Source organism: Leuciscus leuciscus (assembly GCF_965113295.1).
Source record: "Leuciscus leuciscus genome assembly, chromosome: 1".
In the NCBI taxonomy this organism is placed as follows: Eukaryota; Metazoa; Chordata; class Actinopteri; order Cypriniformes; family Leuciscidae; genus Leuciscus; species Leuciscus leuciscus.
Genome location: NC_138725.1, coordinates 18,517,725 through 18,543,173, shown reverse-complemented (window position 1 = coordinate 18,543,173; position 25,449 = coordinate 18,517,725). Strand labels below are relative to the sequence as shown.

General features: G+C 36.6%; 1 protein-coding gene and 1 long non-coding RNA gene across 4 annotated transcripts; both read right to left on the bottom strand.

Annotated features, from left to right (window-relative positions):
• Positions 1 to 267: 267 nt before the first annotated feature.
• On the bottom strand, positions 268 to 9,007 carry LOC309503867. The gene is made up of 3 exons (XR_014207908.1): positions 8,960 to 9,007; positions 7,859 to 8,128; positions 268 to 592 (listed from the first exon to the last, which is right to left on the bottom strand). It is a non-coding gene; the product is annotated as an uncharacterized lncRNA (long non-coding RNA).
• Positions 9,008 to 9,512: 505 nt separating this feature from the next.
• On the bottom strand, positions 9,513 to 24,923 carry LOC309500932 (uncharacterized protein). 3 transcript variants are annotated; one of them, XR_014206738.1, is made up of 5 exons: positions 24,774 to 24,923; positions 16,664 to 16,934; positions 15,048 to 16,275; positions 12,862 to 13,568; positions 9,513 to 12,785 (listed from the first exon to the last, which is right to left on the bottom strand). XR_014206738.1 is itself a non-coding variant. In XM_082172758.1 (3 exons), the coding sequence occupies exons 1-3, from the start codon at positions 16,719 to 16,721 to the stop codon at positions 13,526 to 13,528; spliced, it is 1,329 nt and encodes a 442-aa protein (XP_082028884.1). In that variant the 5' UTR covers positions 16,722 to 19,604; the 3' UTR covers positions 9,513 to 13,525. The 3 variants fall into 3 exon arrangements, 1 of the variants encoding a protein (XP_082028884.1); XR_014206739.1 differs by having other exon boundaries at positions 16,664 to 16,803; XM_082172758.1 differs by lacking the exon at positions 24,774 to 24,923 and having other exon boundaries at positions 9,513 to 13,568; positions 16,664 to 19,604.
• Between the last annotated feature and the right edge of the window lie 526 nt (positions 24,924 to 25,449).

The window sequence follows — 25,449 nt, the reverse complement described above, 5'->3', positions numbered from 1 at the left end:
GAAAAATAAAGTGAAAGGACATGAAAGTGAGCCCTGATGTAATAGTAGAAAGTAGACAACTGTTATAAAATATTATGACAATTTCATGCTTTTTTATAAATGGATTATTTATCAGTTAAAATAGTGTTTAGCTTGATCTGATGTTGATAATCAGTATAATAATTTCTCAAACCTCCCTTTACTGACCATTTGTTGAAGAAAAACCCAGAAAATTGTGTACCATTTCATAGTTTATCTAAAAGTGAAGAAGTGCTTGAATGTTTCTAACATGAATGTTCTTCAGCATCATGAATGAATGAAGAATAAACACCAACCTCTTTGTTCTTCAGGATCTTCAGTGTGTTTCATTCTGCAGGGTTCTGGATCACTCATGTTCTCACTGTCCTCTTTAATAAACTCAGTCTTTGCAGATTTCAGCTCTTCCTGATGCTCTGATGCTCGTCTTCACTTGTAACTGATGGGAACTTACAGCATTTATTGGATAATTTATGTGGGAGGAGCTTCATTGGTGATGTAATTACAGTGGGAGGAGCTTCACTGACCATGTGACTGGTGTGGGAGGAGCTTCACTGATCTGCCCAAAATCTAAAATCTATCAGTTACTGAGTTTGTTTTTATACTAAATGACACTTCTATGCAACAAATGGCTATTATGATCATTTGCAGAATGCATTTTTATAAATTGATTATATGTCCTTGAAACTTTCCTTGAATGAGGTAAATTTATCTTCCAATTATTGTTTTTCTGAATCCAGGGACAAATCCCATTGTTGCCATATTTTGACACCAACTTTGAGATTGACATTTATTTTACTAAAAAAGTTTTGAATTATTAATGGCCGTTCACACTAGACTTTTCCTTGCACTGACTTCCATTCATACGCGTGTGAAAGTGGGACACCAGAAACACAAGCTCAAGTGAATAACCCTGTGAGAAATAACAATCCATTCATTATTTGTATTGCTAATCCTAACATTATTCTGCTTCTTCATTAAAATACAGGTATCTAGAAATAAATAAAAGAATAACTAATCTAAATTCTTCCAAATATAAATAATGGTAAGAAAAACTGTTAAAATCATCAACACAGAAATAAATGTACATATAGTAACCAACAAATCCCCTCAGTCTGCTGACACCAATGAAATGAGCTTTAAGTGTCAATTTACAGGAGATCTGAAGACATCAGCATAATAAATGAGGTGAAAACAGGAACTATTGTCATGAAATAAAGAGTGTTTTCAGCAGATCTGTTAATATTGATGAGCCTCAGACTATCAACACTCATTCAACAAGCCATTCAGGATCATCAGCAGATCATCTCACTTTATTCTGAGTGTTTAACTGTTAGAAACACATTATTTGAGTCAGGATACATGATAAAAGCCTGTAAAACTGCTCTATTGAAAGAATACTGTAATTTCTCACACTATGACATGGATAAAACATCAATAACACAAAACAATGACACTCATCTTAGACTAGAGATTAGACTCTAAATGAGATTAACGATTCAGGTCAAATGATGATGATGTCAAAACATAACCAACACCACCTGATCAACTTTTTTCTTTGTTCATCTGGTAGTTATAACTCAGATACAATAACAAAATAAAAACTAAAGTTAAACATGTAAGGGTCACAAGCCCAACTAAAGCAAACACTGATCTCCATAATGGTGACTTAAAATTGTGCTTTTTCTCCTTCAGTGATTCTGCTTGTTAACATCAGGTGTCTTCAATAATGCTCAATCATCACTCAATGAATCACTTAATTATCTCATTAACTTTAACACTCTTGAGTGTTAATTTAACACTCGTATTTTAACACTTTCACACTTTTGAGTCCGGAGCCATATAAACTCCCAGGAGAGTTAATTTAACACTGGAGTTTTTGCTGTGCAGATAGGAATAATTACAGCAGCATAATGTCCAAATAATGTATAAATGTAGCAAGTTTGATCTTATAATAACTACATTAATCACTACACACTGAATTTGAGATCTGGAAATCAACACCAATATACTTAATTTCAACACTTTAAAAGTGTAAGTATGGGAACAACCCTCAAAGTGTTAGTTCGACACTTTCAAGAGTGTTGCCTCTCGCAACACCGACACAGAGTTACAACATGAACACTAAGAGAGTAAAATATGAACACCAATTCTGCATTACCTACTTTAAAGAACTGGGCTGATTTTCCCGATAACGTTGTCTCTTAGGTATACCTCCTACGAAGACTCTTAAGGTATAACTTAACTGAAGGTATACCATTTCTAGGCGTGTTCCCCGAACTATACCTTAGGAAGCCGCTTAATATATCCCTTCTTACGTGCGACGTTACCCGGTGCTGTCCGTGGCGATGCTGATGAATTAGTTGATATCGACGGCTAAAGAATCAATTATTCTCTCGTGCAGGGGCTGTTTATGTGAGAAAGCGGTGTTCTTTATAAATGAAGCACTTTAGAAATAGTTGAAATTGCATTTACTAGGAGTCGTGGGATATTATAAAAAAATATCCAAACTATAATAGCCTATAATAGCCTTGCCTACATATTTTTAAATTGTATCATATATTGCTGCCATAATAATTTAAATTTTTTATGTGCTTTCTTCTTCAGGTGGAGCTGCGATGAAATATTCTTCTTGGAAATACTTTCCAGCATTTCAGTAATAAAAGTGTAGGCCTACATCTCGGTGCTCGGCAGTGATCAAAAAGGATTTAAACAGTGGATTTTGAATCTCTTCTTGGAAACTCAGATGTGGATTCATACGGCAATTAAATCACCACACGACCTGTTTGTCAAAAAACATTAGGTACTAATTTGTCCAGGAATTTTTACGCAGGTTGGGTGAGAAAAAACACTGATATTATGGATTCGGACGGCACTAAAATAACCGACTTACCCCTATAAATGTTTAAAATACCATACGAGCCCATGAGAAACAATATTAGCGTCCGAATAGGACTTAACTGACAATAGCCTATGCTTTCACTGGCCTTTAAAAGCGCTCTTTAATTAAAATAAATTTATACAATTTTATTATATATAATAATATAATTAAAATTCTAACAACAATCAGTGTAATGACAATTTTATTCTTTGCATGAAAACACTTGAATTATCCTAACTGGGCGATCCCTTAGAGATAGGGTGAGAAGCTCGGTCACTCGGGAGGAGCTGAGAGTAGAGCCTCCTTCACATCGAGAGGGGTCAGCTGAGGTGGCTCGGGCATCTGTTTCGGATGCCTCCTGGACGCCTTCCTGGGAAGGTGTTCCGGGCACGTCCCACTGGGAGGAGACCCTGGGGAAGACCTAGGACACGCTGGAGGGTCTATGTCTGGCCTGGGAACGCCTCGGTGTCCCCCCGGAAGAGCTAGAGGAAGTGTCTAGGGAGAGGGAGGTCTGGGATAAGCGGAAGAAGATGAAAGGATAGTAGCCAACAAATCCCCTCAGTCTGCTGACTCCAATGAAATGAGCTTTAAGTGTCAATTCACAGGAGATCTGAAGACATCAGCATAATAAATGAGGTGAAAACAGGAACTATTGTCATGAAATAAAGAGTGTTTTCAGCAGATCTGTTAATATTGATGAGCCTCAGACTATCAACACTCATTCAACAAGCCATTCAGGATCATCAGCAGATCATCTCACTTTATTCTGAGTGTTTGCTGTTAGAAACACATTATTTGAGTCAGGATACATGATAAAAGCCTGTAAAACTGCTCTATTGAAAGAGGATACTGTTATTTCTCACAGTATGACAGGGATAAAATATCAATAACACAAAAACAATGACACTCATCTTCATCAACCACTACAGATAAATATTTACAGCAGCATAATGTCCAGATAAATCTAAATATAGTTTGATCTTATAATAACTACATTAATTACTACACAGTAAATTTGAAATCCGGAAATCAACACCAATATACTTAATTTCAACACTTTAAAAGTGTAAATATGGGAACAACCCTCAAAGTGTGAGTTCGACACTTTCAAAAGTGTTGCCTCTCACAACACCGAGACAGAGTTACAACATCAACACTAAGAGAGTAAAATATGAACACCTATTCTGCATTTCCTACTTTAATGAACTGTAAAATACACTGACAAATCATGTAATCCAAAAAAAAAACCAAAAAAAAAAACACTTTGAAATAAACACATCACTCTCTATTACTCTTTCAAAACAATCCAGAATTTTTAATTGTAACCTTAGTCTGGGATCATAAAAGTGGTTTTCTAAAAGTAGTCATTAACATTTTATGAAAATGATCAGATAAAGATCACCACAAAGCACTATTGTTCCCAGAGTAAAACACTATTCATATTTATTAGTATTGATTTAATGTGGCTCATTATAGGCTCAATGTAAAGCATTTAGCAGTATCTTTATCTGGTATTATATGTAAAAACAAATATTGCATCACAATTGATTGTCAAAACATTTGGTAACTAAATAGAATTTGATGAAGTTTAGTGACAACATGTTACAATGTTTACATTATACAGTGACTGGTAGGATACAGTTTTATTATTGCTTGACAAAAATTTCAAGATTTCAATTCCATTCTTGTGATTTGATTCCGATTTTGATTCAATATTGACTACTTTGGATACATGTTTATTTTAAATGTTATTAACATAGAGGGCCCAATCTGCTGGTATTATTAAAGGTTAAAAATAACAAATGAAATTAAATATAATGCAGTTTTTGTTATAATAACAATTATTTAATGACATAAGTAAAAATATAATAAATATGTAATACGGTGCTCAGCAAAATCTCCTCTCCAGCTATTTTTTCTATTCAATTAACATGCTATGGTCATTAAATGGCTTTCCTGAGGTAAATGCAACGTTATGTGACATAATTGTTCTCCTGCTATTATACAGGGTGGGCCATTTATATGGATACACCGCAACAACATGGGAATGGCTGGTGACACCAAAGTCCCGTTAGTGGCACACCAGTACATGTGAAGGGGCAAACTCCTCAAGATGGGTGGTGACCATGACCAGGCTTGGGAGGGTTACTTTAAAAATGTATTCCGTTACAGTTACAAATTACTTCATAAAAAAAGTATTCAGAAACGTAATCCAAGTACTATAATATGAAAGTAATGTAACTGATTACTTTGGGATTACTTCAAGGTCACGTATATAAATAAAGTCAAGCAAGAAATATTATTAAAATATATTTTTTTTTTTTATTAAGAATTTGGTCCAGTGTACAATATTTGCAAAATATACACACATGCCTGAATATATATTTATGTAAAGGGCTATACAGACATCTAGTGGCTAATGTATGGTATTACAGATTATTTTGTTTTATTTTTAACTAATTTTTAACTAAAAAATAAAAACACAACATTTAAAAATTTTAAACAATCTACATATTAGTTTATTTTAAAATAGGCCTACATGTTGACTAAAGCCGTGATCTTTCTATTTGGAACTTGGGGCGTTGGCAGTGGGAGTTCCCCTACGTTACCTAGACAGCGAACATCCCGTTACGCGAGAAAAGATAAGAAAGGACATTTTGGGTACTAAAAAAGCTACTCTCCTAATTTCTACAAAATAGCAGCGGAATTTCCATGAATTAAAAGCGATTTTACCCGCAGGCAGCATCGTTTCTACTAGCAGCAGTGATTCAAATCTGCGTCTGAGGAGATTGTAGAAAGCTGTTATTTGCGCATGCACCAGCGGGTGGCACACGTGAGTCATTACTGGCAACAGAACCAGGAACTACTGTATAATCAAGCAGCGCTTAATATAGTTATTATGCCAAAATACTTATTTATTTAGTTTTAAATTAAACCATTGTAATCCTGAAAGTATTCCCCCTTTTTTCAAAATGTAACTATAATCTGATTACTATGTTTTTTGACGTAACTGTAACGGATTACAGTTACTGGATTTTTGTATCCTGATTACATAATGCCGTTACATGTATTCCGTTACTCCCCAACCCTGACCATGACATATACTAATGTGCCAAAAACAGGACCTCAATATCACCAACCACTCCCGTGCCACCACGGTGTATCCATATAAATGGCCCACCCTGTATATTGACCTCTTTCCGTGGTTGAAAAACACTAATTGGTCGATATCATGTATACTTTCGGTAAGTTGTACTGCATCTTTAAATAAAAAAGTAACAGATGATCGGTTCACGTGCACTTGCACTGAGGCGCTCAGCGATCTGTCACGTCACATTTACAAGCGCCAAACTTATTTTTTATCTGAATTTCGTAATAAAATGTATGGAATCTAAGAGCTGATAATTAGTTTAATATTAAAAGTACCTCTTTGCTCCGCAATTTTTCTGTGCGTGAGAAAATGGATGTGTGGCGTGAGAGCGTGTGAAAAGTGTCAATTGCGTGAGTCTCACGCTCAATGCGTGAGAGTTGGCAGCCCTGCTTTTACTGCTGGGTCTCAGTAACAGCAACCCAAAAAACAGTTCTCTATTACACAACCATTGTAAACACTCCGATAATAACTATACAATGTCAGGTGAGTACACACATAAACACAATAGTAGTGTAACACTAGTAATACTAGGCATTAGCATAATGCTAGCGAACTTTGTAAACATTTACACCAGGGTACTCACATGTCTCTGAACGCTAGACCCCGAAGCCGCCGCCATTTGCGCCATTTAGAATTTCAGCCGCCGCCAGCCAATAATTTCGTAAGCCAAATTGAGCCGCCATCTTATAAAGTTTGGCTGAGCCGGCTAGAATTATTTGCATCAAATAATAATTCTATCACATAGAGACATACACACACGAAATATATAAACAATACACGAGATCTATTTTCCCACTGGATTCATAACAGCACAGTCTTGTGCTCGTTGCTACGATACACAGACTCACAGTGAATTGACGACCAATTAAAATTGCTCGTTTTCCGTACAGAAGAAGCGATGCATTTTTTTCTCGCACTGAGGTGAAATGGCGGAAAGAAGCAAGCAAGGTAATTTTGATCTCACTTCTCACATACTTTCCTAATTCCTACTTACTTTTTTTTTTAACTTAGGCCTACCCAGACTTTTGTTAAATCTTCAGGGCACGGTTGCACAAACACCTGAATCAAAGATTGATGTTATGAACCAAATATTCTGGAACGGAGAGATTTATAGCACTGAACGTGATATTACTGCAGTAACAAACCACCGTTTCCACATTGCTAATTCACGACGCATGCTTCAGTGTACATTGAAGTGAAATGTGCAAAACTTTGTCCAAAATAATACTGATAACAGTGTGTGTTTGTATTAAGGCGAGACACGGCAGGCAAAAACATCGTTTTTTTTTTTACTGGTCAATTTTGAGATTTTTGGATATTTGTCTTCAATAACATGTCTTCTTTCAGACTTGTGGTGAAAAAAAGTCAGAAATACACATTTAGGTCTTTATTTTACTACACTTCATCTGTTTGCGTCTGTAGATTTCTCCTAAATTCAACAAAAGTTTGCGTTCTTAGTCAACATACTTCTCCGCGATCTCTGCCGTCGCTATTTGAAAATGTTTAGTAGCATACAGACTACAAAATAAATATGTACATACGTTGTGAAAGTAAAATCTGGTGTTTTCTTTATTACATTGTATTGCATTTTGTAGAAATATAGTGTAAGCCATGCATTGCTTGGAAATATTGAGATCTAGTAAATCAGTATAACATAGACATCTGTAGACATGAAGTGGCAGCTTCAGCCATTTGCAGCTATGAAAAGTTTGGCGGCTGCAGCAGCCATTTAGGTTTTGGCTGAGCCGGCTAGCAGCCAATAACTTCATCAGCCAGCCATTATTCTCAAAACAAATGGCTTCGGGCTCTACTGAACGCACACATGCACAGATAACGACACAGACGACAACTATGCACTTCAGAAATATCTACGATGTGCTGCCCGTGGTCACTCTCACTACTAACTCAAAACGAAACCTATCAGTCAGCACAAACAGATGTCCTCTCGGTGACCCCAAAACGAAAGCGCTGATTGGCTGATCCCCGAACATAAATAGCAAGTCCTTCTTTACAATGTCTATGGTGTTAAACATATTTGAAGTAACATTTTGGTTCGTTCTAAAATGATCAGGGATATGCAACTTTAGGTAATAATTAATAAATAAATTACTTTAAGGACTCAGTTTCATTGATCATTTAAATTTCATTTTTAAAAGAAATGTTTGTTCAACATACAACAATTAAAACCACTTTTCAATTATAAGATTTAAATGGCTCTGAAGCAAAGACATTTCAGATATGTCTTGAAGTAACACCACAGACGTAATATTGCATAGAAGGTTTAACAATTAAAAGTTTACAGAGCAAAATAATGAAATTCATCACGAGTCGGATTACAAGAAGTATCTACTCTGATAAAAGAACATTTAGAGAAAAACTGCATTAAAAATATATATAATTAAAACAACCCGCAACCTGTTTCTCACTCTCAACCCGACTTTGTAATGCAAAAACAAGCTCGTAGACAAAGGAGAGCAAACTGAACTGAACTAAAGCAACTGGCCTCTGGAAGAACTGACACTTTAAGAGCTGAACACGGTATTTCCAGTATTTCTCCCCCATCTCCTCTGGACATGAATCGCCATCACTTACAAATGGTTAAGTACAGAATTTGAATTATTTACATACTAAATATGATATTCAGTTCCAATCCCTTTTATTCGCCTAAAACCTAAGCTGGATGTGCTGGGTATCTGAACTGAATGGTGTGTCTGGTGGAGTCAAGGTGTCCTGTTGTGACTCTCTGTGCTTTCTTGTCCTGTATTCTGCCTTATATATTCTCCAGTTCTTCCTTGCTGCTCTCTTTCCCCTCGCTGGGAGATCTCCTCTTCTTTTATTAACGGTCTGCTGTTTCTTTTGAAGGAACTCTGCTCTTCGAACTGGGTCTGCATCTCTGTGCTGTCTATAAAGACACTGCCTTTCAGCAGCAGTTAATCTTGCCATACCTGACAAGAGAGATGATTATGGATGTCCTATGTGTTTTATTAAAAATACAACATTTCTGGTTGTATATTGTCTGTGGAGTTACTATAGAGTCTGTGGTGTTACCAGGAAAGACAGTAACACCACAGACAAATGAGCCTAAATCCAGACTTTTCTAATAATGGAGGCTGCCATCATGATTCAAGCTCAGGGGACATTTTCGTATGTATTTATAAAAACTTTGATTAAAATATAATGAGTAACTGGATAGCAAATCACAACTGTTTACGGGACATAAACCACTCTCCTTGTTTGTTTTATCAGGCCAAATCATATTCCCCAGTCATCTACGCACTGCGTCCTCAAAAAGGGCCGGTTCTCTGAGGAACCACACAGGTTTCCTGAGGAACTCTTATATTAGGCACTGTGTGGAACAGGTTTGGGTGCCTCCGGGAAACTTTTTTTAATTTTAATTTTTTATTAATTTCATGTTGTTACTATGGTTACCATTAACTTCTATAATAATAAACAAACTGAACCAAATACAAAATAAGAATTGTTTATTACATATTTTAGATCCATTTTAATACATACACTTCCATGCACTGGGAAAAAAAGCTAGAAATAGATTAATATCAATGAATAGAATACACAAAAAATAGTATAATACATAAGCAACATGAATAATCAACCATGTATATACAATAGGCTATACAAGAAAAGACATCTCAACAAAATGCATGGAAACACATATGTTCCATGTAAAAAAAAAATTGACATTAACATTTTGACTACCCTAATTAAAAATGTGCATCTTCACTTAACTTGTTTAGTTTTGTTAAGCTTGTTAAATCTGGCATCACTGTTTCCAAGTCCAAAAGCTCTATCAGATGCCAAAAACAAACAGCAAACAGTGCTAATATACACTCATTGTGCTGTATTATTCCTGAAAATTATGATCCTAACCTTTATCTCTATACCGAAATCTCAGATGGTTAGTTATTCAGCTGTTTTGAATCGTACAATGTTGAAGTCTGGGATGCCGTGAGACTGGAGACTGTAATGTTCACTACGGCTTTTGAAAAGCTTAAATGTGTGACTTGAATCAACAGTGCTATTAAATGGTTGTTGATTTCTCACTAGAAACAAGATAGAGTAAGTAGAAGCAGAGGCTTCGACCCAGAAACACTATTCCTTATGTCACAAGAAGCAGAAAACGTTTTCCATTATAACAGAGTTAAGGTGCAGTAAAATGATCTGTTGTTCTGTGAATGTTCACTGGTGCATTCCAGTCATTTCAATAAGAATCCACACGATCTGTGATTTCGTTAGTGGTCAAAAATGTCACTATGGGACCAAGTTGGTCACTGGAATTCTCTTGATTTGACCAACAGAAAGCTGTGTGAAAGTGACTCCTGTGTGAGCTGTGCTTCATACATTACATCGCTACACTGCTGACAATGGTCAATAGACCTTTTTGCTTGTGTAATTTCACGAAATGCACAAATGTGACACACCTTTACTCGAAGGAATAGCATTATAGACACCAATTTGCCAAACCTGTGATATTATTGTACATGTAAAAATAATATGAATGAGATTTGAGAGCATGAGGGAAGATTTTCAGAGAATAACTGATTAAAAAACACAAGTACACATTCAAACAATACAATTTCACACAGAAAAGTTCATAGTAATAAAGTACTTGCATGTGGTGCAGGTGTTAGGGGTTAACCGTTTAGGACCCAAGGACCAGGGGCCTCATGTATCAATCTTGCGTACGCACAAAAACTTTGCGTACGCCAGCTTTCACGCTCACGGTCGTACGTACTAACAGTGAAATTAACGCGAGAATGTGCGTTCATCCACGCCAATTTCATGTCTGGCGTACGTACATTTCTCATTGTTTTTGTCCGTTGGCGACTCTTACAGGCAATGAAGTGAAGTTACAAACATTACACAACGAATTTTCGTTCTACAAGTCTATCGCACCACCACCTGTGGGAAGCATTGCTATTAATTTGCAATTTATAAAATAATTGACATAGCCTATATATTGTCACACGAGTATTATGGGAATATTCTATCAATTATGCAATTAAGTAAGAACATATAAAAGCATATGCAAACTGATACAACCCTTAGTCTATGGCAATGACAGCTTTGGTTTAATGTCCACCTTTATATCAGACCATTTCTTTTTAAGGTCATTTAGGGTAGACTGTGTACAGTTGAGACATGTGTACAGTTGAGACACCTTAAATAACTTGCGTTCGCAGCAAGCACAAGTTGTGATTTTTGCTGTGCACGTGCATGTTGGGAAATTTGAACAACGGACGCATCTCCGATCCGAAGATATCGGGGAAAGTTTTTTTTTTTCTAAGATATGACGTTCACTTCACCATGCACTCTCCACAATGAATAGCTTATTATCCCTATATGACTGTTAAACATAACTGGTATCACCACAAACGTTATTCTGTGCCCTAAAAACTGACATGTTTCATGGTACTGTGTCGTGCAAGGTAATTGCAAAATCTAGAGAAATGTGCGAGGTGGCCAGCGGGGGATATTGAGACACATATCTACTGTACCCCCGATAGAGTTCTATTAGGAAACACACTGTTTAGTTGTTCAGTGTTATGATAACAGGTTAAACGTCGTAATTAGCCAGCATAGGACGCAAATTAAAATAAAATTAGATATTTAAACTGTGTATTATTAATAAATATTGTTAAATATCTTGTTCCTGCTTTATACATTTTAACCAGTGCAAATTTAAATAAAATGAATGAATATAAATGGATGAATAAAAAAAATGTTGCCCAATTGTTATTTTCTTTATTTGTCTTTATTTTTTATATTTACAATGAATGGTTAGTTACCTTTACATCATTAAAAATGGGTGTCTCAACTGTACCATGCACTGTCTCAACTGTACCACATATTGGTACAGTTGAGACAAAGTTGAGACAAAAAGCACCTTATTTTTATGATCTAATTGTGGAAAATATAAACTACTTGTGGGTATTATTGATTGATAATATCTTAGTCTGAATTAAATGTCATGTGGCGTGTCATGTGGAAATTCACTTCTTTTCAGTGTCTATTTTTGTGTGGAAAATCAAAACGCAAAAATTGTCTCAACTGTACTCAGTCTACTCTACAGTGCGACTTTCAGATCCCACCTGCATCAGCCAAACTCTCCCACTCATATTTTTTCCTTTTGTTATTAATTCCGGAGGACAAAGTTCCAAATAATTTTTATTTATTTTTTTCGTTTCTACCTCCGATAGTAGCACCTCCAATTCACTTTCTGTAAAGTTTCGTTTCTTGCCGCCATTTTCTTACTGTTTTCTTTTGCCAAAGTGGACTCATTACCATATTTAAATTAATTTAATTAAGGGAGGAGACTGGGTGGAGCGTTGTGCTCGTGCATGTGCGCTCAATTTTACGTTAACTGGGATGTACAAAGAGAATATGCGTGGGATCCTTCGTACGCAGAGATTCATACATCTGGGTTTTTTTGTGCGTACGCACATTTACAGCTTTGTCCGTACGCAATGTTTTAGTATGAATTCAACGCAAGTCTTTGTACATGAGGCCCCTGATGTTTGAAAGAAGACCGGAGTCAGAATTATAAACAAATTTAAGAAAAGTTTTACTGAAGATAGTTTGCAGTTTCATCAGCAGAAGTTCAGCTTCAAGACTCACACAGGAGTTTGTAGGCCGTCCCGCTTACAGTAACAAAGATCACAGCAGTTATACCCATTTCCAAGGGCACGAATGACATCAGTACACACATGTTGGCTACTTCTGAAGAAATAGATAAACATAGTAATTTTCCACACATATACAGATAGACTGAAGCATATCTCCATAGATTATGCACCTGACACTCGGACCCTGAAGTCAGGCACGTCGTGACCTTCCAGGTCTCAGATTTGGGTTGCTAGGCGCCAACATGTCCCGATCAACAACTCAGTCAATCTCCAATAATGCCAGTGGTTCCTTAACCTGTAAGCAAGAAGACTAACACACACACCGACACACAGCTTTTCCAAGGTTAGGATTTGGCCAGGCTCTAACTATAAACAGGAGTCTCGTCTCAAAACATCAAGATAACAAGTTCTTTCTCTCAAGGATAGGACACTTTAGTCTAACTGGGAAGTATAGACTTTAACAAAGAAATTATCCCTTAAATGATTGGCTTCAATGACCCCTATATGTTTTAACACATTGAAGACCTGAATTACAGTAATTACAGTTTCCAAACACAAACCAAGTCCCTATTTCATTTCTGGAAGCCGGCCTAAATAAGCAAGCACTGTTACTGCATCCAGATATCAAATATTGACATTAAAGAGTACATGAAAAGAACATTTCAGTAATCACACTGGTAACTTCAATAACAAAGTAAAATCTCCAGAGAAGTCATTCAACTCATTCGATATTTAGAAGGAAAAATATTGATGAATACCTTGATTACATTCACTCATTACATTGAAGCAGCAGTGGATTCCAATCCACCCCCTTCACAGGTAACTTACTGTAATTCAGTGTTGCCTCTGAAATGTTCCGATTATTTTTAGAAATTTACTGGTTGTTCAGGGGAAACAAAAGAACAAAGCTGATTAGATCCATTCACAACATAATATGTATTGGCCAGTAAAGGGCTTTAAAAGGGTATTTGATGGGACTCATTTCGTTTTGCGTTCCTACCCCGAAGCGACAAAATAAAATAAAATTCTTTATCAAAATTTATAAGGAAAGCCCAGTACTTTGTTTAGGCTTGGTTTGTAGGGAATTCCAAACCTGCATACATATATTCAAACGCACATAACTATAGAACCCATTCTTAATGCGCATGTGAACGCCATCAGCGTTTCTCACAGGTTCGCGTTTAAAGTCTGTGTAGAGAGAATGGTGTCGTCTTAGCGGCCCCTAATTTAATAACAAATGATCGTTGCGGCGGAAGCGAATCAATCAAAACTAACTTTAGCTGGAAAATAACTTAATTAAAGAACCGCTATAAAGCCAAAACAATCTCTGTTACCATAAATCATACGCTTATCTCTGTAAAGCTCTGTAACCTCAAATCGAATACCAACCCACTGAACGTATATTCGAATATTCGGGTCCAACCCTAAACAGTTGTCTACTTTCTACACACACATATATATATATATATATATATATATATATATATATATATATATATATATATATATATATATATATATTCAAGCGAATATTCCAGCATATTCCATTCTCTTTACTCTTAAGTATAACTGTAGTTTTAAATCTTCGGTCTACTGTTTTCCTACACTTTGAAACATTTAGTTTTACAAATGGTTTAACAATCAATGTTTAGTTTAACAATCTTTTAAGGATGAACAAATCATGGTTTTGGTCATCACATTAAAAATTACATTAAAACATTAAACATAAAAAAAAAAAATTGAAGAAAGTTCTTGATTAGTGCTTGAATTTTACCCTCAAAAGGATGTACGAACCCTGAAATGAATAATGTAAAAACATTTGTCTATTTCTGCCACAATACCATGGTTACACTGAGCATTACTACATTAAATCCATAGGGAATATTGGTGATTTGTGGACTTAAAAGCCATATTACTTCAAACTCCATGAACTTGTTCGTTCAAGGCACAATGTTTCTCCTGGCTTCCAAGTCAGTGCCCATGATTTACTCACTCTCACTCAAAGTCATCCTAGGTGTGTATGACATTCTTCTTTTAGACAAATACTATCGGAGTTATATTAAAAAAAATGCCCTGACTCTTCCAAGCTTTATAATGGATTATAATGAATTTCCATTTACTTGCAGTCTAGAGCCCTGTATTCATGGATTTCATCCGGTCCCTTTCCACAGGTGTATTAATCAAGCACAATGCAGTCTGCATTCATAATCTAGGTGCTTGATTTTATACACCTGTGGAAAGGGACCTGATGAAACCCATGAATAGGTGGAGAGGAGAGATTTGGCTATAGAGTGATGTGTGTCTAACTTACACAGAAGAGACTTTGTTGCTCAGCACATGAAAATAAACTACTTACTGTGATTTCAGACTGTGTTGATGTGGTTTCTCCACTGCATGGATCTTCATGTGTCGCTTCAGGTGAGTTTTAAAAGAGAAACTCTTTCCGCACTGATCACACGGGTGTGGATTCTCTCCAGTGTGGATCCTCTTATGTGTTTTCAGACTTGTTAACTGACTGAATCTCTTGTCACAGTGTGAACACTTGTAAGGTTTTTCTCCAGTGTGAATTCTCTGGTGCAGTTTTAAACAGTTCGCTGTAGTAAAAGTCTTCTCACACTCAAAGCACATGTACTCTCTCACACCAGTGTGAATTTTCTGATGTCTATGTAAAGTTTGACGCCGTGAAAAACTCTTTCCACACACAGAACATGAATGCGGCTTGTCCTTCGTATGAACTCTCAGGTGTTTCTTCAGCTCTGATGCACAGATAAATGTTTTGCTGCACTGATCACATGAGAACAGCTTCTCTCCGGTGTGGATCTTCATGTGTCCTTTAAGGTGTGAAGATTGACTGAAATCTTTCCCACATTTATCACACTTAAACGGCTTCTGCCCGGTGTGGATCATCATGTGTCGCTTCAGGGCACTTTTAAAAGCAAAACTCTGTCCACACTGATCACACGTGTGCGGCTTCTCTCCAGTGTGGATCCAGATTTCATGTGTTGTCAGATGTCCTGATCGACTGAATCTCTTGTCACAGTGTGAACACTTGTAAGGTTTTTCTCCAGTGTGAATTCTCTGGTGCAGTTTTAAACAGTTCGCTGTAGTAAAAGTCTTCTCACACTCAAAGCACATGTACTCTCTCACACCAGTATGAATTTTCTCATGTGCATGTAAAGTTTGACGCCGTGAAAAACTCTTTCCACACACAGAACATGAATGCGGCTTCTCCTTCGTATGAGTTGTCAGGTGTGTCTTCAGGTATGATGCACAGAGAAATGTTTTGCCGCATTGATCACATGTGAACGGCTTCTCTCCGGTGTGGATCCTCATGTGAACATTAAGGTTTGCTAATTGACTGAAACTATTCCCACATTGATGGCATGTGAACGGCTTCTCTCCAGTGTGAACTCTCATGTGAGCATCACGATTATCTTTGCGTGCGAAACTGTTTCCACACTGAGTGCAGGTGAAAGATTTCTTGGCTCTTCTTTTCTTTAAAAATGTCTTTTTAGTCTTTGAGCGACTTTCTCCAGGTTTTTCTCCAGGTTTGACATGATGTTCCTCCTCCACTTCCATCAGGTCTGACATGAAAGAAAAATGTATTAAATACAATTTTCAGTACATCAAAATAATTAATTGAAAGAAATATAAATTGAAAGGACATGAAAGTGAGCCCTGAAGTAATAGTAGAAAGTAGACAACTGTTATAAAATATTATGATAATTTTAATGCCTTTTTATAATTTGATTATTTATCAGTTAAAATAGTATTTAGCTTGATCTGATGTTGATAATCAATATAAAAATGTCTCAAACCTCCCTTTACTGACCATTTGTTGAAGAAAAAAACCCCCAGAACATTCTGTACCATTTCATAGTTGAACTGTTTATCTAAAAGTGATGAAGTGCTTGAATGTTTCTAACATGAATGTTCTTCAGCATCATGAATGATTGAAGAATAAACACCAACCTCTTTGTTCTTCAGGATCTTCAGTGTGTTTCATTCTGCAGGGTTCTGGATCACTCATGTTCTCACTGTCCTCTTTAATAAACTCAGTCTTTGCAGATTTCAGCTCTTCCTGATGCTCTGATGCTCGTCTTCACTTGTAACTGATGGGAGTTTACAGCATTTATTGGATAATTGATGTGGGAGGAGCTTCACTGACCATGTGACTGATGTGGGAGGAGCTTTGTTGATGATGCAATTGGTGTGGGAGGGGCTTCACTGATCTGCCCAAAATCTAAAATATATCAGTTACTGAGTTTGTTTTTATACTAAATGACACTTCTATGCAACAAATGAATGGCACTTCTAAAATATTATGATCATTTGCAGAATGCATTTTTATAAATTGATTATATGTCTTTGAAACTTTCCTTGAATGAGGTAAATTTATCTTCCAATTATTATTTTTAAAACATTATTGAATCTGAATCCAGAGACGAATCCCATTGTTGCCATAATTTGACACCAGCTTTGAGATTGATATTTATTTTACTAAAAACATTTTGAATTATTAATGGCCATTTATTTATTTATTTGTTTGTTTGTTTGTTTGTTTGTTTATTTAACAGGGACAGTGCATGGCACTCAGCCATACCAGAATTAGCTACAAGCTAAATTTCATCTGTAGTCCCTGGGCAGGAAGAAGTAACATACAATTAACAATCCAACAAACATATATAAATATACCATAAAACGTCATTACGCAAGTAGCCTTTCAGACAACAAAGTTTCACATTCTTAAAAACACAATAAAACAAAACAACAGAACATAATAAAGTGCAATATTAATAGACACAACAATACAATGTTAGGATACGACAACAAATGAGTTTTTTGAGTTTATGATTAATGGGTACATGATTGTATAGATTTTAGCCATAATTTTACTTTATATTTAAAACAAGTAAATGTACTGATATCTCTAATCTCATTTGGGACTGAGTTCCAGTACTTAGAGGCTCTGATAGAGCCAAACTCAGTACGTCTGCGCTGTACGGCACAGTGACCTCTACTGGTCGCCCTGGTTGTTCTCCGACTATCTGAGAGCAATAATATGAACTCCTCTAATGGGGGCGCAGCCAGATTATTAATTACTCTGTACACTAAACAAACATTGGCAAAGCACATACAATTGGCAAAAGTCAAGAGTTTGTGCTTTTGAATGATATTGCAGTAGTGATAACCTGATGGCTTTTTATCTAATACTTTAAGAGTTTGTTTATATAGCCTAGCGTTTGTAGTGGAGCAGCAAGTATTGTTTTTCCGGTTTGTGACCAACTTGTGATGCAGTATGTAAAATGTGAGAAAAATCATTGAGTGCATATACAATTTGGCAGCATCTAGAGGTAACTGATTATGAATGTGTCTAAAATTTCTTAAATTAAATTTAACAGTATTACAAACCTGCTTTATATGTTTCTTAAAAGACAACTGTGAATCAAGAGTAACTCCCAGATATTTAAAGTGTGATTTTTTCCCCATTTACAACGACATCTGGCTGATTTTCATTTTTCCTTATATAAAAATACATACACGCAGTTTTACTGACGTTTAGTGTCATGCAAGACACTTCACACTAGACTTTTCCTTGCACTGACTTCCATTCATACGCATGTGAAAGTGGGACACCAGAAACACAAGCTCAAGTGAATAACCCTGTGAGAAATAACAATTCATTCATTATTTGTATTGCTAATCCTAACATTATTCTGCTTCTTCATTAAAATACAGGTATCTAGAAATAAATAAAAGAGTATAACTCATTTTAATTCTTCCAAATATGAATAATGGCAAGAAAAACTGTTAAAATCATAAACACAGAAATAAATATAGTAACCAACAAATCCCCTCAGTCTGCTGACACCAATGAAATGAGCTTTAAGTGTCAATTTACAGGAGATCTGAAGACATCAGCATAATAAATGAGGTGAAAACAGGAACTATTGTCATGAAATAAAGAGTGTTTTCAGCAGATCTGTTAATATTGATGATCCTCAGACTATCAACACTCATTCAACAAGCCATTCAGGATCATCAGCAGATCATCTCACTTTATTCTGAGTGTTTGCTGTTAGAAACACATTATCTGAATCAGGATACATGATAAAAGCCTGTAAAACTGCTCTATTGAAAGACAATACTGTTATTTCTCACACTATGACATGGATAAAATTAGCCTGGGTTTCCCCATGCTGCCTTGAGCGCAGCGCGATTTTATTCATGCTGCTAGTCAGCATGGATTCCATGGACCAGATTTTCGCCTCAGCTAGGGAACCAATCACAGAACGGGGAGGGAGCAGCAAGATGATGACGACATCTATGCAACACACCGAAGCAGTTTGTTTATATCTATGGCTCCAACATGACAGACGTAAAAATATATGCATATTTTTAGGAACACATCTACAAAAATATGCCTGTATTTCAAGTTGATGAAATCATTTAAAATCCGCATCAGTTTATTTGTGCCGACGAGCCACGCCCTCCCAGGATCTATAACGTTACCTAGGCTACTTTCACTTTTAAAAATTCCTCATAACCGCGCGTGATCTGCTTGCAGTCGTCGAGATGGATGCTGAGGAGTTGAAGAAAAGAAGAGCTAGTGGAGATTGTAAAGTTGTCAACAATACGTCATCATAAATCAAGTCCAGTGTGTGGGAGAAATTTGGAGTTATCTGAAGAAAATATTGTGAAAGGCTTTGCTACAAACATTTTCGTGTTGGATAGCCGCAAATGTGGAACTTCATCCCTGAGGAAGCACGCAGATAACTGTGGTAACAAAGCAGTTCTATCGAACGGTATTTTTCATATTTAACCCAAAATGGTCAAAATTGTCAGATGTAGGCTAGACGAAATTGCGTGCCATATAGTGTTGTAGCCGCGACTGTTCGATTGGTAAAATGTTATAAGGCTACTCAGTTTTGTGGTAACGTTAGCCATGTTCTTCATGTATTGGCCTTTTGACAGCTTCGGCTGAAGTTGTCTTTGTGTTAATTGTCGTTATAACTTCTGTATGACCGGGCAATAAACAGTTTTATGTAAGTGTGTCTATAATGTGATTGTCTAAACTGATTTTATTTCGGGTGCGGGTCGGGTGCAGATTTTAATTAGTGCTGCTGTCTGGTATAATTGAAACGATTGGCTATGAGCTACGTACAGGCGCATTTGATAGACATTTGTGATAGACATTGAGATCCGGAAATCAACACCAATATACTTAATTTCAACACTTTAAAAGTGTAAATATGGGAACAACCCTCAAAGTGTGAGTTCGACACTTTCAAGAGTGTTTCCTCTCGCAACACCGACACAGAGTTACAACATGAACACTAAGAGAGTAAAATATGAACACCAATTCTGCATTTCCTACTTTAAAGAACTGTAAAATACACTGACAAATCATTTAATAAAAAATAAAAAAAAAATAAAAAAAATCACTTTGAAATAAACACATCACTCTATATTACTCTTTCAAAACAATCCAGAAATTTAAATTGTAACCTTAGTCTGGGATCATAAAAGTGGTTTTCTCAAAGTAGTCATTAAAATAATAACATTTTATATGTGCAGAAACTGAAAATGATCAGATAAAGATCACCACAATGCACTATTGTTCCCAGAGTAAAACACTATTCATATTTATTAGTATTGATTTAATGTCTCACGTGGCTCATTATAGGCTCAATGTAAAACATTTAGCAGTATCTTTTCCTTTAATAAAGCATTGCTATGATTTTAAAATGAGTTTAATATTCTATATCTATTAAAATTGCAGCTTAATAACATTTCGATTTTTAAATCATTTTAATCAAACACTGGTGAAACAACCACTTATGTCTGTAATGGTGACTTGATAGCTAGGACTGTAACTGTAGCTAGTTGAGAATAGGTGACCACTGTGGTGCATCGGTAAGAATGCAATCCAATGCTCTAATGCTCTTCAATGGATTTATTGACAGCCAGCAGATGATTATCTGTCTTCCTGAGTGTACAGTAGAGGTCTTCACGGGTCCACTTGGATCCGAAAACCCAAGGTCCGACCCGAGACCCAAGCGGTTTCGGGTCCAAAACTCAGACGAATGTCTCGGACACGGGTCGGGTTCGGTATTAGTGGCCTCGGGTCTCGGGTAATTTAAAATAAATATTATTTTTCCAAATGGACCCGAGAAGACCCAAACTATGTTGGGAATTTAACAAAATTGCATTATTTAAAACAACTCTATGACACCGTTCTCTCACTTTTTCTAAGTGAGAGAGCGAATCCGCGCTTCTACGTGCAATGGGCTATAAGCACGGTTGCCTCCGCATTTATTTACTCAGTTATTAATTTGCTTAGTTATATAATTTATAATTTGAATAAGAGAACAACCCCAATAAACTTGGGGTAGCCTAATCAGAAAAAAATTATTCATTAGGCTACATCATAGATCGGAATTTTCTTCAGGAAACGGGCAGACTTGAATAAATAGCAGCAAACAATAAACGATAAAAAATTGCAATTTTTTTTAAATAATTAATCCAAAGTTTGAACATTTATGAGTAGGCTAAAACATCTTATTTTGAACGTGCGCTGTGTGACTGTTTACAGTAAGCAGACACGTTGCTCAAATATAGAAAAGTTGCAAAAATAAAGACATATGCCTACATGGTAAATTTGACCTGCTATGGCGGTTCTAATGCCTTGTTTTAATCTGGTTTTATCTAAACAACTTTTTAAAATAACACAATTTTTTTTATCTAAATAACACAATTTTAGTAAAAGTCAATGACTGGGAGACTTTGGATATTTTATTGAAAATCTGTTATAGGCTACATTTGAAAACATTTTTTACCCTGTGGTGGTTCTAATGTTAATCATCGTATGGTCCGGTAAATAACATAATGCCAAATTTTATAGGATGTAATGGGTTACCGTGATGTGTGATTGACATTTCAGCACTTCAGCGCGTAGGCCTACTTGCGCGTCTATGTTAAGTGCATTTTTAAGAAACGCAGGGCTGCAGGCTGTGCACAATGTAAATGCCGTTCACGTTCGGGTCCAGTCGGGTTCTAAAGGAAATGGCGTCAGGTCGGGTCGGACTCGGGTCTAATTTTATCGGGTCTGTCTCGGGTCGGGTTTTTCTTTAAAAAAAAAAGTATTTATACACGTCGGGTTCGGGTAAGTAGTGATTCGGGTCGATTCGGGTCGGGTACAGTTTTTAGGACCCAAGAAGACCTCTAGTGTACAGTATGTGTGGCTCTCAAACAATACAAAGAAAAATATCAGCATAAACGACACTGCTGAAATGATACAATAAGTAAAGCTAATAAATGGTAATTAGAACAACTTTCCCTTCAAGTAACTTTAGCTGCTTATATCAAATAGCCAAATAATATACCAGATAACACACATTAGCTCCTTATTAAATTAAAGAACAGCCTTTTACTGCTGGGTCTCAGTAACAGCAACCCAAAAACATAGTTCTCTATACAATGTCAGGTGAGTATGTCACAGGGTGATTATGCTCAGTGGGGGAGGAACGCACACGCCAGGGAATGGGTTTCCCTTGGGGAATGTTTTTAATGTAACACCAGAGCCCGTCTACGGAGAGCCTTGGCACTTCCTATTAGCCCCATTGTATCGATCTTGGATGCAGTTCCATTCGAATTCCACTGGAGGTGATCGCGGGCGAGTGCAGACTGAATGGGAGTCTATGGTGCTAGAAGGCTAAATTTGTCTCTTTCACCCGATTGCCGTTGAGAAATTTCAAATTTTATTGTAGGTTTTGCAAGTTCAACATAGGTTATAGGTCGAAAATTGAATGAACGAGTACTTATGTCCTTTCGATTTCTTACAGGTTGGGCCGTTGTTGGCCGGAACAAGCTAGCATTCTGCTAATGAATGCTGATTGGTCAGTGACGGACTTGCAACTGATTACGACCAGAGACCCCACTTGATGGCACCTGAAGCTAAAGCAGAATCAGAAACATTATCCAGAGCCCATCTGAGAATGTCTGACATTATCTTAAGGAGGACTTTCTGTCTAAGTTCATTTTTGTGTACTGTATTTATATTTTCCTGCGGGCACTTTTATTTTCATATCGTTATAAATGTATTGGGAATAAATTGAATTTGAGTGTTTTTTTCTATTCTTGTGTTCAATGTGTCCATATACATGGTAGCGTTACGGTATGGCAACCTTAAATACTCCAGTCAATATCCCGCTCAATAACATTTCATTGATCATAGCATACATTAGAAATAAAGATTGAAAATGCCTCGTAGGTGTGCAGCAATGCATAGTTCCAACAGTGGGAATGGATTGTCCTTCTTTTCATTCCCCAAGGACAAAAAAGGTAATGTTCTTTCTTGCTCCTGTATAAATGGTCATAGGCTACCGGAGGGCTGCACCTGGGCGGGAATGTTGGCAAAAACTGGAGCGCGGGTAAAAGCGCACATGACCTATTCAAATTGCGCGCTGCCAGAGCCTGTCTATTACACATTCTCTGGCGCTACCAAGTGGTTGGGACTCGAGCACTTAACGTACCTTAACCAAGTGTTCCATACAGATTGTTTGTTTATGATTTAACAACTTCAACATCTGCTTATAGACTGTATCAGTGGCGTGCACAGACTTTCTCCGGGGCAGGGGCGGAAGGACCAAAAAGGGCACTTAAAAAAAAAAAAAAAACATTTATTTTTTAAATAAATCACCTGTATTTAAAGCAGTACCCGTCTGTCTGTTGTGTTGAACACTAAGAGAGTAAAATATGAACACCAATTCTGCATTACCTACTTTAAAGGTGCATTGCGCAAGTCTCTGAGTTTTTGCAGAACTATGCCCCCTCTGGCGGCAAGCGAAACTGCAGCCAGAAGTGTGCACGCTCACGGACAAAAGTTTTCTTTTTTTTATCTTACGTGGAGTTTGCGTTGGTGTTTGAAATGAACTACAAGCCGGTCTCTTAGAATCCATCTTCTACGGAGAATGGCGGCGAATACACAAACCTGCCAGACATAGCCAGGTGAGCGTGCCGTGAACGCGCATGACGTCACGCCCAGTCTAAAATTCCGGCCCGAATCCCTCTTATTTATTTTACTTTACAGGATTATAGAGACAATCTCAGTGATCAGAGAAGGGCTCATTCAGCCCATCAGGCAATTGTTTAAGCATGTATGGGTTAGAAAACGGGTATTTTTAACATGAAAAAGTTGCTTAATGCACCTTTAAAGAACTGTAAAATACACTGACAAATCATTTAATCAAAAAAAAAAAAAAAAAAAAAACTCTTTCAAAACAACCCAGAAATTTAAATTGTAACCTTAGTCTGGGATCATAAAAGTGGTTTTCTCAAAGTAGTCATTAAAATAATAACATTTTATATGCGCAGAAACTGAAAATGATCAGATAAAGATCACCACAAAGCACTATTGTTCCCAGAGTAAAACACTATTCACATTTATTAGTATTGATTTAATGTCTCAGGTGGCTCATTATAGGCTCAATGTAAAGCATTCAGCAGTTTCCTTTAATAAAGCATTGTTATGCATTTAAAAATAGTTTAATATGCTATATCTATTAAAATTGCTGCTTAATAACATTTTGATTTTTAAATCATTTTAATCAAACACTGGTGAAACAACCACTTATGTCTGTAATGGTGACTTGATAGCTAGGACTGTAACTGTAGCTAGTTGAGAATAGGTGACCGCTGTGGTGCATCGGTAAGAATGCAATCCAATGCTCAAATACAGTGCTGACATGATGCAATAATTAAAGCTAAGAAATGGTAATTAGTACAACTTTCCCTTCAAGTAGCCTAACTTTAGCTGCTTATATCAAATAACCAAATAATATACCAGATAACACACATTAGCTCCTTATTAAATTAAAGAACAGCCTTTTACTGCTGGGTCTCAGTAACAGCAACCCAAAAAACATAGTTCTCTATTACACAACCATTGTAAACACTCCGATAATAACTATACAATGTCAGGTGAGTACACACATACACACAATAGTAGTGTAACACTAGTAATACTAAGCATTAGCATAATGCTAGCGAACTTTGTAAACATTTACACCAGGGTACTCACATGTCTCTGAACGCACACATGCACAGATAACGACACCGGCTGCGTTCTAGTCCAAAGTTGTCATGCCCTTCACTTGCTAACTTCCCTCCGTCTCGTTCACTCGGATGTACGTCATTGCGAGTGCCCACTACTGGCGGAAACTGCAATGGGCTGAATTGGAACGTCCTAAGCCTTGACAAGAAGTCCTCGCTGCAGCCTGTAGCACGATGACGTAGTTGGATGATCCAATACGTCATGGATGGGGAAGTTCGGATCATTTTGCTGACTCTCTTGTTCGATCTCGTTCATCAAAATGAATGAATCTTTTTACGAGTCATTTCGTTCATTTAAGGGGCTTTAAATGTTATACTTTTAACTGGCAAATTCCCCGAACACATCCACCTACGCAATCTTGATCATATTCTGAATTAAGAAATCATTATAATGCAGTCAAAAATAATTTACAGGGAACATAAATAATTACTTTACCTTCCGAGTCTTTTGTTCATTTGTCACGTTCATGAACATAATTCGCATGCGCTCATTGCGCTGGTCTTAAGTGAGATGAATGTGATGCTTTCCTAGTTTCTCTCTACATACATGCAAAATAGTTAATTTTACAACATTTTAAATCACATGATTTTAAACCTAAATGTGATGGATTTAATGCGTGTATACAGAACATTTTAAAATAAAG